We start from the raw sequence: 15,628 nt of genomic DNA on the forward strand, positions 1-15,628 counted from the left end.
GTCAAACATGACTGAATGACTGAACTGAACTGAACTGAATAGGGTGAAGTTTATATGTTCATTCAATGTTTCTGCTAGGAAGAATAAGACTGCTCTCCATGCTCTGATGTGGAAAGATCTCCAGATTATACTAGATGCCTTAAGGGACAGAACAGTGTGAACTGGTGTGCCAGCATCTAGAGATGCATGCATAGGGATTTGGGTGGGGATCATGCAACCAGATGGCTTGGGTTCAAATCCCAGTGCTACTATGGGACTTTGGGCAAATCACTGAACATCTCAGTGCCTCACTTTCCACATCTATAAAATGGATGATACACTACTCCCTGTCGCATAGGGTTGTTGAGAAGATTAATAAGTTAATAAGTACAAAGCCCTCAGAAATATATTTGACACATAGCACCTGTTCACTGTATGTGAATGAATGAATGAAGATGAGTGAATGAATCTAAGTCACAGATCATAACCTGAAGTTCTGGCTCCACCTGTGAGAACTTGGGTGTGGCTGAGCTTTGCTCTTCTCATCTGTCTTATGGAAACAGTTTTCTGAGTGTGAGACTCAAATAGTTAACGGGGCCATTGCCTCTTATCTGTGGCACTAGCCTGCCCACACCGTGTGTGTGGGTGTCATTGTGGGGAGGGAATATGTCTGTGAGCTCTGGGCTCCTGGCCTTACCTGCTGACATCCCTGCTGAACTTCTGCCTTTGCTGCCGAGCCAGCGCCTGCCTGAGTCTCCCATCACTGGGTGGGGGTGAAGGAGGCAGCCTTGAACTTGAGGGACACAGATGCAGCCATGGGTTGCCAGTGTTCCTTGGCTAGTCTTCCCGGGGAGGGGGAGAAGGAGCAGGTGCTGGGGAAGCGCATCTGCTGCCCAGCGGCGAAGAGAGGTTCTGGGACCTCAGGTGGCGTCCACCGAGCCTCTTCCTCTTCTCGTGACTCAGGTCTGGCTGTTGCCCTGGCCAGACCAGACGCCAGTCTGCCCCAGAGAACAGGGGCACACGAGTCTGGAGGCCAGGAGGCCTGGGCGCACATCTTCGTCCTGCCACCAGGCCTCTGGAACCGCGGCTGAGTCACTTAGTCTCTTTGAGATGAGTTGCTTTGTGTGAAAGTAGTCTACTTACCACACAGGCATGTTGTAGGAATGAAACAACAGAGATGAATTTATTTTGAGAAATAATTAAGTTCTTTGAAAGTCATTTGACTGACTCCCCCTTTATGTTAGGCATTTATGGAGCATGATCTATGGGTCAAGTATTCAGGTATACATACGTGTCTCAGCGAACTTCTGTGTTGGTCAGTGTAAGCCAAGTGCTGTAACAAAACCCCCTGGATTTGGGGGCCTTAGACAGTAAGGTCTGTTTCTCACTCATGTCAGAGTCCAGTGCCACCCAGGGCCTCAGCACGTGCCATTGTCCAGGAGCCAGGCTCCTTTCCCCTTATAGCTTTCCTGTCTTCTAGGGCCTCACTGTCCTCCGGTGGCTCCTCTGTGGGAGGCTTTGGGGCCAAGCCTGGAAATGGTGAACTCCATTTCTACCCACAGCCCATCAGCTGGCACCTGGTCATGTGAGCCCACCTGACCATCTAGGCTGGAAAGCGTAGACTTAGCTGTGTACCCAAAGGGAAACGCCAGCTGCTGGGAGCATCAAGCGTAGTCCTTACAACAACCTATTGTATTGATGGAGAAACTGAAGCATGGAGGCAAATTAATTTGCCCAGGGTCACACATCCAGTACATGATAGGAATGTAGACTGCTGGTTCTAATGCCTGCTCTTTACACTGTCCTTTAATTCTTAGATCAGTGTTTTCAGCCCAGGATGTTCATCAGGTGGGGCATGTTTTTCTTTATTTATAAGAATTGTATGAAGACACTTTAGTTTTTTTTTTTTTTTTTAAAAGAACAAACAGTCTTAGGTTTGCTGTGTGCACGGCTCTGGGAGATGCTGTGGCCAGCACTCAAAGGCAGGACCCTGCTCCAAGGATCAGCACTATGACCCCACAGGGTGAGGTGACACGGATGTAGGAGATTCTGACTTGGGGTGGAGAGCCTGGGGTGTCAGGAGTTTGTGCCCAGGGCCTGGGGTCACACCTGGGATGGTGCTGGGACTTGGTGGGTTGCACTTCAGCAAGGCACTCTTTGAGCAATGAAAGATCAACCTTTTATCATTTTTTTACTTCTCTACTGTTATGCTCTCACATACTGTCTTTGGCTAACAGTGATTCTACATTTGGTTTTTCTTTCTTTAGTCCCCTCTGTTCCTCAATTATAATTTAAAAAAAAAATCTACTGCCTCTAATCTTTCTGGATATGGAATAGCAGACAATCAAATATGTTTGAAATGTATCTAAAATCAGAGTGATTAGACTGTGAATTAGACTTAAGGACTCGACTGTTAGTAAAAGCATAAACTTTAATACAGATGGTCCTTGACTTACGATGGCTCAACATACAGTTTACGGACTTGATGGTATGAAAATGATATGCATCCAGTAGAAACTGTACTTTGAATTGTGAATATTGATCTTTTCCTAGCTAGCAATGCGTGGTCTGATACCCTCTTGTGATGCTGGACAGACAGTGAGCCACAGTTCCCAGTCAGCCATGAGATCAAGGGGGGAACCACCAATATACTTAGAACCGTTCTGTACCCACACTTTCAGTACAGTATGCAATGAATTACATGAGATATTCAGTACTATTTTATAAAATAGCCTCTGTGTTAGATGATTTTGCTCAACTATAGGCTAATGTAAGTGTTCTGTGGGCCAAGCTAAGCTATGATGTTCTGTAGGTTTATGTATTAATATTAAATGCATTTTTGACAATGATAATTTCAACTTACAATGGGTTTATTGGCACATAACCTCATTGTAAGTAACAGACAATCTGTATGTCAATTTTATAACTCTATTATTGCTACCTAGTAGCATTCTGCAGCTTAGTTTATATCCCAGATGACATTGCCATATAAATGAAGCATAGCTATTCCATTATATAACTTTAAACATCAATGCTTATGCGGTTGCCCCTCTTACGTCTTACCCTTCTTGATCCACTAAAGATGCACTGGTCTTTCGTTTGCCAACACTGTACATTTTTACTTGCCATATTTTCTCGATTCCAAAAGGTTATTTTATCACATATTATCATCTCTTAAATGGGGTGAACTTTTAACTGATGGACATCATGGTATTATGCCATAGTTTTATTTCCTGGTGGCACAATTAGTATATCTTTGGATAAATGATATCTTAGAGTCAATGAAATATAGTAGTTTTTATCATTTGAAGAAATTGATAAATTGTTCTGTTCCTGTAGCCTGCCCCCACACTGAGCTGGAAGAGACAACCTCCTCATTCATGTGAAAGTGCACAACTTTCTTATAACAGTAATAATAAGAAGAAGAATAATATCTATAACATTGAGCACTTGTAAAGCACCTACTGTGTATCCAGCACTGCTCTGGGCACTTTTCATACGCCTCTTCAACAATGTTAGAGCCCAGCTCTTATCTCCATTTTACAGACGAGGAAACGGAGGCTCAGAGGTAGAAGTGGCAAATCCAGGGATCCAGGCAGTCTGTCTAGCTCTGAAAAATTATGCTGGGTGGTCTCTTTTGATTCTAGGAGACAGCTGAAGTATCTACCTAATGAAATGAAATGAAGGTACTTAAATGAAAAGTATCTTCATTTAAATCAGGGCTTCTTACCTTTTTATCTATACCTTAAAATGAACTAGGGAGTTTTAGGAACATGCTGGAAGAATTCTTCAAGTAATTCTACAGCACAGTCAGAGTTGAGATCCCTTGGTTTAAATAGTCTGGGTGAGTTCCCCCAGCTCTGCTCTTCTGGGATCCCTGGCCTTCTTCCTAGTGATGCCACCTGCCCCCAGTCCAGGGAAACTGGGGCATCCGGGGCAGCTAGTTGCCTCTAAACAGCCTGAGCCTCTAAAGCCCTTTGAGATGGAGCCCCTGATTAGAAAATGGGGCTTTGAGACCTTAAACTAATATGTGCTTTTAATCTTTGTTCTTTATTTTCTTTCCCTTTCTTTTTCTCCCTTCCTCCTTTCCAGCTGTGGAGTGCACAGAAAATCAAGCAGGTAAGTCCATTTTGGATTCCTTTCCTTTGCTCCCTTCTGCTGACCTCTGAAACCCTGCCCTGCCCCCACCCTCTCCACCCGCTTCCTTCTTCCTCTGCACCCAGGCCTGAATCTCTGGAGACTAGAGCTCAGGTCAGCCTGCCTTTCCCGGGCCCCCTGAGCTCCTTCCCGGTGGGTTCTCTTCATGAATCCTTGTGTTTCTTGTGTGCATGGCATGGGGGACGGAGGGCCTGCAAGGCAGACATGGTCTGCTGTGCCTGCATTTGGTCTGCGCATCTGTCAGGAGGGAAAGCTCCGCCTGTGGCCCATGTTGGCTTTCTTCTTGCCCCAAATGGTAGGGAGGACTGACCAGCCACCAGGCAAGGTGGGATATAGCTACAGGCCACTGGAGTCTCCCCTGGGGGGGCCCCCTCACCTCCTCCCCCTCCCTCCCACCATGTCCCTTCTCCCTCCCTAGCTCTCACCCTATGCTCTGCTCCCTGCCCTTACCAGGCTATTCTACACCCGGACACCAATGAGAAGATCTTCATGCCTTTTAGAATGTCAGGTAAGCCCTTGGGACCCTCTGGTTCTTCTCAATTTGGGCCACTTACGAGGGTCACAGCTCCAAGGACATCCAGATAGGGGCATACAAAACCTGTTACGTACATGGCCACACCTGCACCTGCATGGTCATTTTGGCTCAACTGTTCGAGACTGGTCAGTCTATGGAGCTTTTGAAATGTGTCTGTCTGTCTTTTCTGCCTGAGCAATTGGGATGGAGTCGAGGCATCCACAGGTAAATCTGGTGCCCCCAGCCCAGGGTGATACCCGGCTCACTTAGTGGCAGCTTCGGGGTGACGTTTGTTAGGGCGGGCCCTGCCTTCCGTGAGCCACTCTTGTCTTACCTGTGCACGCAGTGTGCCTTCCTTCCAAGCCCTGCTCCCTGCTCAGCCCCTTCGTGCAGTTAATCCCCAGTCTAACTCCCTCGTCTCTGATCCTACTTTTAAGCTGCCCTCTGCATGTACACACTTGAGTTTGCACCACTGCACACACAGGGAGGTGGATTCCCATGCCACGGAGAGCAGAGGGCAGAGCGGGCAATGGGAGAATGTGTCCCCAGGAAGTCCCCACCCTGCGGCCACTCAAGGGACAGCTCTATGTACAGCTTGAAAGTGAAAGTGAAAGTTGCTGGGTCATGTCCAACTCTTTGCGACCCCATGGACTATACAGTCCATGGAATTCTCCAGGCCAGAAAACTGCAGTGGGGAGCCTTTCCCTTCTCCGGGGATCTTCCCAACCCAGGGATCAAACCTAGGTACCAGCTGAGTCACAAGGGAAGCTCAAGAATACTGGGGTGGGTAGCCATTCCCTTCTCCAGGGGATCTTCCTGACCCAGGAATTGAAGCAGGGTCTCCTGCATTGCAGGCAGATTCTTTACCAACTGAACAACGTACAGCTTATGTACAGCTTAGTGGCCTGGAAAGCCCTTGCCTGTACACTGGCTGGGGCCAGTGTGGTTACCCTGCCTCCAGTTTCTGAGAGGCTAAGGTGCTTGTCCAGAGTCACAAAGCAGAGGCCAGTCTCACACCAGTGTGCTGATGCCTCCTCCACGCCATTTCCCGGTGTGATTGAGTGTGCCCCCCACCCCTGACTTGCAGGGTGGGTGGCGGGGGGCTGACTGCTGCCTTGGGAAGCCCCACCAGAGGATGTTCTCAGTCCAGGAGGCGAGTCAGTGTCCCCACCCTCAGAGAGCCTGACCTCGTGAGGGTGGGAGAATATAGCCAGCCATGTGATGTCATTGTATAAACCAGGGCAGTTAGTGCCCGGTGACCCTGGCTTGGTTGTGAGGAATTAGAAGGCGCAAAGATTCTTGTAGCCGTGGCTATAGGTGCTCCCCAGGACCTACATGGGGCCATGGCAGGCTCTCCCCTTGAGACAAAATTATCCTGCAATTCTTTCATCAGTCTTTGGGTCTCTCCCTAGAGGGTGTTGGTAGGAGAGTGGTGGCTCATGTGTATGCATATGTAGGAGACCAACGTTTGCTCTAGAAGTAACCCATACAAGTGTGCTTCCCTGCTGCTCGGCCAGCAGCTGACTGGCTGCTGGCACCTGGCAGCTAGAGGCTGGGACAGGAGGATGCCCACCTACAGCAGCGAGGGTGAAGGAGGGGGCCTTGTCATAGTCCGGGGGCTGTGAGCAGTGATGAGATGGTGTCCAGGGCCCAGCTGCACTGCACACAGGCCCTTTCCTGATCTATCAAGGATGTCCAGCCAGGGCCCGAGAGATCCAAAGAGCTCTGGCACGAAGTCTCCCTGGCATCTCCCCACCCACACATCTCAGGTGGGTAGGGGATGCCCTTTCCAGTAGTGGTCATAATGCCAAGAAAGTAAGGGTATGTTTTAGAAAGACAAGATAAGGGAAGATGGAGGACATCCCAAGGGCCTTCAGAGACACTGGTGAGTGTGGGCAGGGGCGTGGTGCCTCATGGAGGAAGTCATGGGAGGACTGCCAAGTGCGGAGTGCCAGTGCCCCAGCCGTGGGTGGCCCCCTTCAGGAGGGGGCCCCTGGTTTTGGAGCAGAATGAGAACTGAGGGCATCAGAGACAAAGAGGTTGGGGGACACAGGGGAGCCCTCGTCCTGGGGAGGGCTGAGCTGGGAGAAGGTCTGGGGGCTGGAGATGCCTCCTGCTTAACTGACCCGAGCCCTTTCCTCGGGGCCACTGCTAAGATCAAGGTCAGAAGTCTCCTGGCATCTCGGTTGAAAGGCAGGTGGGGCAGAGGATTATACAGCTTGACTCTTCTCTGTCCTCTCACAGGTTACATTCCTTTTGGGACGCCAATTGTGAGTATTACCTTCAAAGGGTTTTCTTTTCTAAAATATTTTTTAATGTATAGCTTTACATCACCATTCATAAATATTTGAGTGAGTTGCTGATTTAGGATAAATTCCTGGAGGGGAATTATTATAGAAAGCATCATGTATTTCTTTTTAATTCTCTTGATGTGTGTTATCAAACCTCTTCCCATAGAAGGTGTGCCAGTATACACCCTCCAGAGCCTCGAAGAGCCTTCATCTCTGCATATTTCCCATTCCGAGTATTGTCAGTAATTAGGACTTGCTGGTTTGATTACAGGGAAGTTTTTCCAGGGATCTTGGGAAGTCAGACAGTTTTTCCAGGGATCTTGGGAAGTCAGATGCCTTCTGAAAGCTGAAGAACTCGGCATTACTTTTGTTCAGTTTTGAAATCAAGATTAAGTTTATTCAATTTTTTTTATATTGGAGTAAAACAAATGTACAGAAAGGTTGCATTTGTCACAAATGTACAGCGTGATAAATTTTCACAAAGTGAGCTCAACAAAGTGAACATCATTTAGATAAACATATAGAGCGTTATGAGCATCTCAGAAAGCTCTTATGAACCCCTCTCAGTCACTGTCCTCACAGGGAATCACTTTTCTGATTTCCTTCATTGTGTTCTCATTTTGCATGTTATCAAACTTTATATAAATGGAATCACTTATATAAAGTTACTTTTTGGGGGACTTGGCTTCTTTCATTCAGCTGTTTATGAGCCTTATTGTTATATGTAGTATTAACTTGTTCTAGTTCATTGCTGCATAATATTCCACTATACATCCTCATTTCTCTTCCATTTTACCTAGGATGCCAAAGAGATAACAGCTAAGTGCAATATGTGATCCTAGAATCGGGACTGGGTTCAGGGCAGGTGTGTGTGTAAAATGATATTGCAGCTTCTTATAAAATTAAACATATGCTTACAATGTGAGTCAGCAATCCTATATTTAGGTATTTACTTTAAGAGAAGTGAATACACTTGTCCATACAAAATCTATACATAAATGTTTATAGTAACTTTTTTTTCATATTAGCCTAAACTGATGGCCAAGATGGCCAACAGATGTTAAAACCACTAAGTGAAAAATGATTGGGAACAGGATATTTACCTAGTCTAAAATTTTCTATTTATTTCATAATTATCATTCTATATTTATTAATTTATGGCCTCCTGTAAATAAGGGTCTTCCCTTCTGCCTCCCACTTTCATGTTTTTAAAAATTATCAGTATGGTCTTGTATATTTTTTGTGTTCCATGGATAATAATTTACTTTTGTCATTATTCATTTTTATATAAAAATTGTGCCAAATTTGACCAGTAGAGACCCTTAAAGCAATTTTTCTGTCCCTTTGACATGACATGTTTTTTTGTTCTTAGAATATGTGCTTCAATACTTGCTGGCACAATGTATGGATACTCCAAACTCATCTTGTAGTTTCTCTGCTCTAGACCCGGCTCATCCATTTCTCCAAAGAGCCTGATTCCCTTCAGAGGGGAATGGTATTTAGAAACCAAAATCTAGCTATCCAGGTATGCTCACTGTGCTCATTGTCACTGGGATGTCATTGTTTCTAGGCCCTCTTAGCAGACAGATCTAGGACATACAACTTTTTAAAAATCATGACTTCGACTAATACATCTAATTCCAATCCAACATCTCAGAGTCATTCCCCTCTTTCCATTCCATATCTACAATCTTTCTTCTCCCTGAATGAGAATACAATAATGTATTTATTCAGTTACAAAATCTTGTATATACAAATAAAAGAACTTCAGAATTTCTACATTAATGCCACTCAAGCATATATTAATCCACCAAAATGTATTAAATAAACCTTAAGATTTCTTTGAAGCTCTTTTTGTCCATTGAATAGATCCTACCTATAAAGCATATAGTTAGAGGACCATGTTCAAAAGTTATTTGAATTATTTTCTTCTGTGTGTATATGTTATTTATTTGAGATAGTTAGGTTTATTTGTTTCTGTTGCCAGTGAATTTCAGCTGTTTCCCCATTCTTATTGATTTATTTTTGAAACTATATAAAATATCAACATAATTCAAAAGTCAAAGCTATATTGTGTGCTGTGTGCTAAGTCGTTTCAGTCGTGTCCAACTGTTTGTGACCTACCAGCTCCTCGGTCCATAGGATTCTCTAGGCAAGAATACTGGAGTGGGTTGTCATTTCCTTCCCTAGCGGATCTTCCCTATCCAGGGATTGAACCTGTGTGTCTTATGCCTCCTGCATTGGGAGGCAGGCTCTTTACCACCTAGCTATGTTAAAAAGGCATAATACAATTCCATTTCCCTCTCTAACCCTTTATGGGGGGGTCCTTCCCACTCATCCTCTCTAAGTAAATAATCTTATGCTCCCATTTCTTTTTGTAAAAATAAGCAAATGCAAATATATTTTCCTTTCTTTTTTATAAAAGGTAGCATACTATATAACCCTTTGGTCTAATTTTTTTCACTTAATGACATACCTTGGAAATAACAGTATATCAGTTTATAGAGATCTTCCTCATTCTTTTTTTAAAAAAATAGCTGCATAACAATATACTACGTGGAAGTGCCATAATTTATTCAACTATTTTCTTACATGGCTTCCATGGTAGCTCAGACAATAAAGAATTTGCCTGCAGTGTGGGAGACCCTGGATTCGATCCCTGGGTCAGGAAATCCCCTGCAGAAGGGAATGGCCACCCACTCCAGTATTTTCCTACATATGGACATTTAGATTGTTTACATTATTTTGCCAATATGAATAATGCAAGAATAGATACTCTTGTACATATGTGTTTTGATATTGTTGGAAATATATATTAAGGGTAAATTCATAGCTTTTCTGTAAGGAGTAATTAAATAGTCATTTCTGGCAATACTGAGCAAGAAAAAAGATACAAATGAACAATACTAGGACTAAAAGATAGAATAATTAAAGCTGTAATAGAAGTTTAAAAGGTCAGAATGCATTAAGCAACCTGAGGCAGTAAATTTGAAGACTTAGAAAAAAAGGACACATTTCTAAAAAAGTATAGATTACCAAAAACTGCATAACAAGATGAAATACAGGATTTGAAAAGATCTGTAAAGAGAAAGAAATTAGATCAGTTGCTTAAAATATATGCACCAAAGAAGTAACAAACAAACCAGAACTTACCACTAGGCTGCTATGATCTTTCAGGTGAATACACTCGAAGGAATAGCCAAATTCCATCTTTACAAAATTCTTTAAAGAGAATAAAAAGGAGGAAATGTTCTCCAGTTCATTTATGAGGCACTTTGAGACTGATACCAAATAAGTAGATATAAGAAAGAAAAAATTTAGGTCAATATCACTTATGAAATTATACATAAATAGTCTAAATGAAATAATAACAAGTTGAATCCAGCAATGTATTAAAATATATCATACAGTATTTACCAAAAATGGTAACATTAGAGAATGTATTAATGTAGTTCATCACATTAACAAATTGAAGGAGAAATGATAACTTAGTATATACAGAAAAATCATTTGATACAATATAACTCCATTTATAATTATAAAAAAAGATTATTTAGATCTAGAAGGGAGGTTCATTAACTTAATAGAATATCTGTCAAAAAAGAGGAAAACAACCAAACCCCATAGCAAGTGCTATTCTTTAAAACATTTTTTCATTTGGAGGATAATTGCTTTGCTATTCTGTGTTGGTTTCTGATGTAGAACAACATGAGTCAGCTTTAAGTATACATATATCCCCTCCCTCTCCAGCTTCCCTCCCACCCTACCCCCATCCCACCCATCTAGGTCATCACAGCCCTGAGCTGAGTTCCCTGAGCACTACAGCTGCTGCCTGCAAGTGATCTGTTTTACACACGGGAGTGTATATATGTCAGTGCTACTGTCTCAGTTCATCTCCTTCCCCACTGTGTCCACAAGTTCATGCCTTATGTCTGTGTCTCTACTCCTGCCCTGGAAATAGGTTCATCATTTCCATTTTTCTGGATTCCGTGTATATTCACTAATATACAATATTTGTTTTTCTCTTTCAAACTTACTTCACTCTGTATAACAGGCAGTAGGTTCATCCACCTCACTTTAACGGACTCAAATCCATTCTGTTTTGTGACTGAGTAATACTCCATTGTGGGACTTCCCCTGGTGGCTCAGTGCTAGAGAGTCTACCTGCCAATGCAGGAAATGTGGGTTCAATCCCTGAGTTGGGAAGATGCCCTGGAGAAGGAAATGGCAACCCACTCCAGTATTCTTGCCTGGGGAATCCCATGGAGAGAGGAGCCTGGTAGGCCACGGTCCATGGGGTCACAAAAGAGTTGGACATGACTTAGCGACTAAACAACGACAGCATTCTATTGTATGTATGTACCACAACTTCTTTATCCATTCATCTATTGATGGACATCCAGGTTGTTTCCATGTCCTAGCTATCATAAACAGTGCTGCTACAAAAATTAGGGCACAGGTGTCTTTTTGAATTATTGTTTTTCTCAGGGTATATGCCCAGTAGTGAGATTGTTGGGTCATATGGTAGTTTTATTCCTAGTTTTTTAAAGCTCCATACAGTTTTCCATAGTGGCTGTATCAATTTATATTTCCCACCAATAGAGCAAGAAGTTTCCCTTTTTTCCACATCCTCTCCAGCATTTTTGTAGATTTGTATTTTTGTAGATTTTTTTGATGATGGCCATTCTGACTGGTGTGAGGCAATACCTCACTGTAGTTTTGATTTGCATTTCTTTTTTTTTTTCCATTTATTTTTATTAGTTGGAAGCTAATTACTTTACATCATTGCAGTGGTTTTTGTCATACATTGAAATGAATTAGCCATGGATTTACATGTATTCCCCATCCCGGTCCCCCCTCCCACTTCCCTCTCCACCCGATCCCTCTGGGTCTTCCCAGTGCACCAGGCCCGAGCACTTGTCTCATGCACCCAACCTGGGCTGGTGATCTGTTTCACCCTAGATAATATACATGTTTTGATGCTGTTCTCTTGAAACATCCCACCCTCACCTTCTCCCAGAGTCCACAAGTCTGTTCTATACATCTGAGTCTCTTTTTCTGTTTTGCATATAGGGTTATTGTTACCATCTTTCTAAATTCCATATATATGTGTTAGTATACTGTAATGGTCTTTATCTTTCTGGCTTACTTCGCTCTGTATAATGGGCTCCAGTTTCATCCATCTCATTAGAACTGATTCCAATGAATTCTTTTTAATGGCTGAGTAATATTCCATGGTGTATATGTACCACAGCTTCCTCATCCATTCGTCTGCTGATGGGCATCTGGGTTTCTTCCATGTCCTGGCTATTATAAACAGTGCTGATTTGCATTTCTTAATAATGAGCAATGTTGAGCAACTTTTCATGTGTTTGTTGGCCATCTGTATGTCTTCTTTGGAGAAATATCTGTTTAAGTCTTCAACCCATTAATTTTTTTTAATTGGAGGATATTGTTTTGCAATGTTATGTGGATTTCTGCTGTGCAACAATGTGAATCAGTCCTAAGTATACATACATTCCCTCCCTCTTGAGTCCCACCAATTGTTTGACTATTTGTTGCAAGTGCCATTCTTAAAGATGAATCAAATAAAGGTAAAATCTTAATGTCTGGGACAGAGTAAGAATGTTTGACGATAGTGCTTCTATCTGTCATTTTTCCTAAGAGACTAACAAGCAGAATAAGACATGAAAAATATTAGGATCGGAAAAGAATAAACACAAGTATTCATGAGAACAGGCAAACTATTGGAACTACTATTTTATAAGATTTCTGGATGTAGGACAAATATATAAAATCATTGCTGTATGCCTATAAGCCTATAGCAAACATTTAGATTTTGATTTAAAAAAAAACATTTAAAATAGCACTTAGAATGATAAGTTACCCAAAATAAATTCAAGAAAGGATGTCAAGACCTTTATGGAAAAACTTATAGCACTTTATCGAAGGCCATTGTAGACCTTCAACTAAATAAATGGATAAATATATTGCCTTGGGTAGAAGTATTTGTAATCATGAAGATACTCATTTTCTTCAAATTATATTCAATATAATTCCAATCAAAATAACAGGATTTTTCATGGAACTTAACAAATTGATACTAAAATTTAACGAATAGGCTAAGGGCCAAGAACAGCCAAGACAATTTTCAAGAATGTGGTAACAGGAGAGTCATCCTAGGAGTAGTAGTATAAAAGTGAAAGTGAAAGTCACTCAGTCATGTCTGGCCCTTTGCAACCCCATGGACTATACAGTCCACGGAATTCTCCAGGCCAGAATATTGCAGTGGGGAGCCTATCCCTTCTCCAGTGGATCTTCCCGACCCAGGAATTGAACCAGGATCTCCTGCATTGCAGGCGGATTCTTTACCAACTGAGTTTTGGTTTGGGTTTGGGGATAAGCAAATAGATCATTGGAGAGGAATAGAAAGTTTGGAAACGTGCCCATACCCATATGGAAGCTTGATATTTGACAGTTCAGTGGAGAAGAAAGATGGACCTTCTAACAAATGATGCTACCTATATGGAGAAGAAATAAAATTAGATTTCACCTCATACACAAAACACTTTATGTAAGAAAAGAAAATACTTGCAACACTGTTTGTAACAGCAAAATAAAGAAGCCACTTGTCCATCAACAAGAGAATGGAAAAATAAGTCATGATTTAGTCATACTTCAGAAAACTTAACACAGGAAAGAAAAAAATGAACAGGGCTACATTTGTCAATACTGATAAATCTCAAAAACAGTGATGAATGAAAAAAGCAGTAGCAGAGTAGTAATACTGTCTGATGTAATTTATATAATGTTTTGATATGTAAAGCAATATTATATATAAAATATGTTAATATATAATATATAGGAATATATATTTATGGGTATATTTTTCATGGAGTTGTAAAAACATTCATGGGAACAGTCAGCAACAGATTCATGATACTACTTACCTCTGGAGAGAGAGAGGCAATGGGATCTAGCAGAATAGGAGGAGCTTCATTTATATCTTTGATGTTTCATCTTTTAAAAAGAAAATTTTCACAAAAATTTAACAAAATAATTAGATTCGGCAGTATGTGGATGTTCATTATACTATCCTCTAGACTCCTTTGTACACTTGAAATGTTTCATTTTACGCATGTGTTTTAAATATGTATCAACATGTATAGGAATATCATTCTCACCTCTATCCTTTTGTAATTTCCCTGAAACTTCTACATTGTTCTGAAATATTCTGAGAAAGTATTATAAATTTCTCCCACCATAATTGTGTGTGTTTAATTTCCTTACATTTCTCATAGTTTTTGCTGTGTATATTTCAGTGCAGTGGAGTTTGGTATGTTCATGACATTTTTATCTTCTAGAGGTTATAATCTCCACCTTCCCACCTCTCTCTTTCTCTCACAGATGCACACATATACACACACACACGAAACATCTGTTTCTTTGAATATCGTTGCTTGAATTCTACTTCACCTCATGTTAATATTTCTATTCCCTTTTTGTTTGTTCGACTTGTAAATTATTGCCTACACATTTTCATTAGAGTGATATTTCTGTGTATATGTCTCTCATAGACAAAACTGAACTGAATTCTACTTTTTTTAATCCACTTTGAGAAACTGTCTTTAACTTCAGTAATTAATGGAACTTACTCATATTTATTCTGCCACTGGTTGTTGTGAGCACTTCTCCCAGCCATCCAGTAGTAAGTTTGTTATTGTTTCCATCTATTTTCCTGATTTCTACTAGACTGATAATTTTCATTGGTCATTTTTGTTTCTTAAGTAGTTTTGAAGGGGAGCATCTTAATCCTCTCTAGTTACCATTCACCTGTAATGTGTTATAGAGCGATTTCATTGTATTTACCTTATCAATATCAATAACTGAATAGGAAACAGGACCTCCCCAATCCTACTCATAAAGGAAGAGATTTTTAGCACACCATTTTACCCTGTTTTCCACTTCATTCATATACACTTGCCCAGATTTTGTACATAGTCTGGAATCTCACCAGTTTTTTGAACCCTTGCTTAACACCTATGTTAAACTTCACAAGTATATATGTTGCGTGTGTGTGTATGTGTGTGTGTGTTCTCTATGCTTGGCTAGAATACTTTTTTGAATAATATTAAGAGTGTGTGGGCAATACTTTCTGAGTCCTTGCATATCTGAAATGATTTTTTTCCCCTCTTATACATGAACAATAGTTGGCCTGATTCTCTTTTTCTTTATAGGTAAACCTCCCCCATTCCCTTTGGGATCTTTTGGTATTTTCTCTCTTTATCTTTGGAGTGCAGAAATATACTTAGGATTAAAAAAAATCTTCTCCATATATTTTATAAAATTATACAAGTAATACATGAATATGTTCTTTGGAATTCAAAAATATCACTAAGAATTTTTTAAAGAATATTTTTAAAGTTATACAAGTAATACATGAATATATTCTCTCAACTCAGAATTCAAACAATGCAAAAAAATATTAAAGTTCCTCTGACAACCCTGAACTCCAAATCTGCTCCCAGAAGTAACCTCTGTGAGAAGTCTGGTGTGAACTTTCAGGCTTTTTTCCTAGGTATTTGCATAAAAATGAATCATCACTAAAATTTTTGTTTTGTTTTGTATCTTTTCCATTAAAAATACAAAAGTATACTTACTTATCTACAAATAGCTTAATTACACT

The 15,628-nt window shown here is 41.1% G+C and overlaps 1 protein-coding gene across 5 annotated transcripts in view; it reads left to right on the forward strand.

Annotated features, from left to right (window-relative positions):
- The window catches only part of SFXN5 (sideroflexin 5), a 123,921-nt gene that overhangs the window by 35,565 nt on the left and 72,728 nt on the right, over positions 1–15,628 (forward strand). For all 5 annotated transcript variants that reach the window (XM_070476322.1, XM_070476313.1, XM_020883347.2 and 2 more), the window contains 3 exons: positions 4,072–4,098; positions 4,591–4,645; positions 6,896–6,921. In XM_070476322.1, the coding sequence (XP_070332423.1) occupies positions 4,072–4,098; positions 4,591–4,645; positions 6,896–6,921 (108 nt within the window). The remainder of the gene's footprint in view (positions 1–4,071; positions 4,099–4,590; positions 4,646–6,895; positions 6,922–15,628) is intronic.

Source organism: Odocoileus virginianus, chromosome 2, assembly GCF_023699985.2.
Source record: "Odocoileus virginianus isolate 20LAN1187 ecotype Illinois chromosome 2, Ovbor_1.2, whole genome shotgun sequence".
Lineage (NCBI taxonomy): Eukaryota > Metazoa > Chordata > Mammalia > Artiodactyla > Cervidae > Odocoileus > Odocoileus virginianus.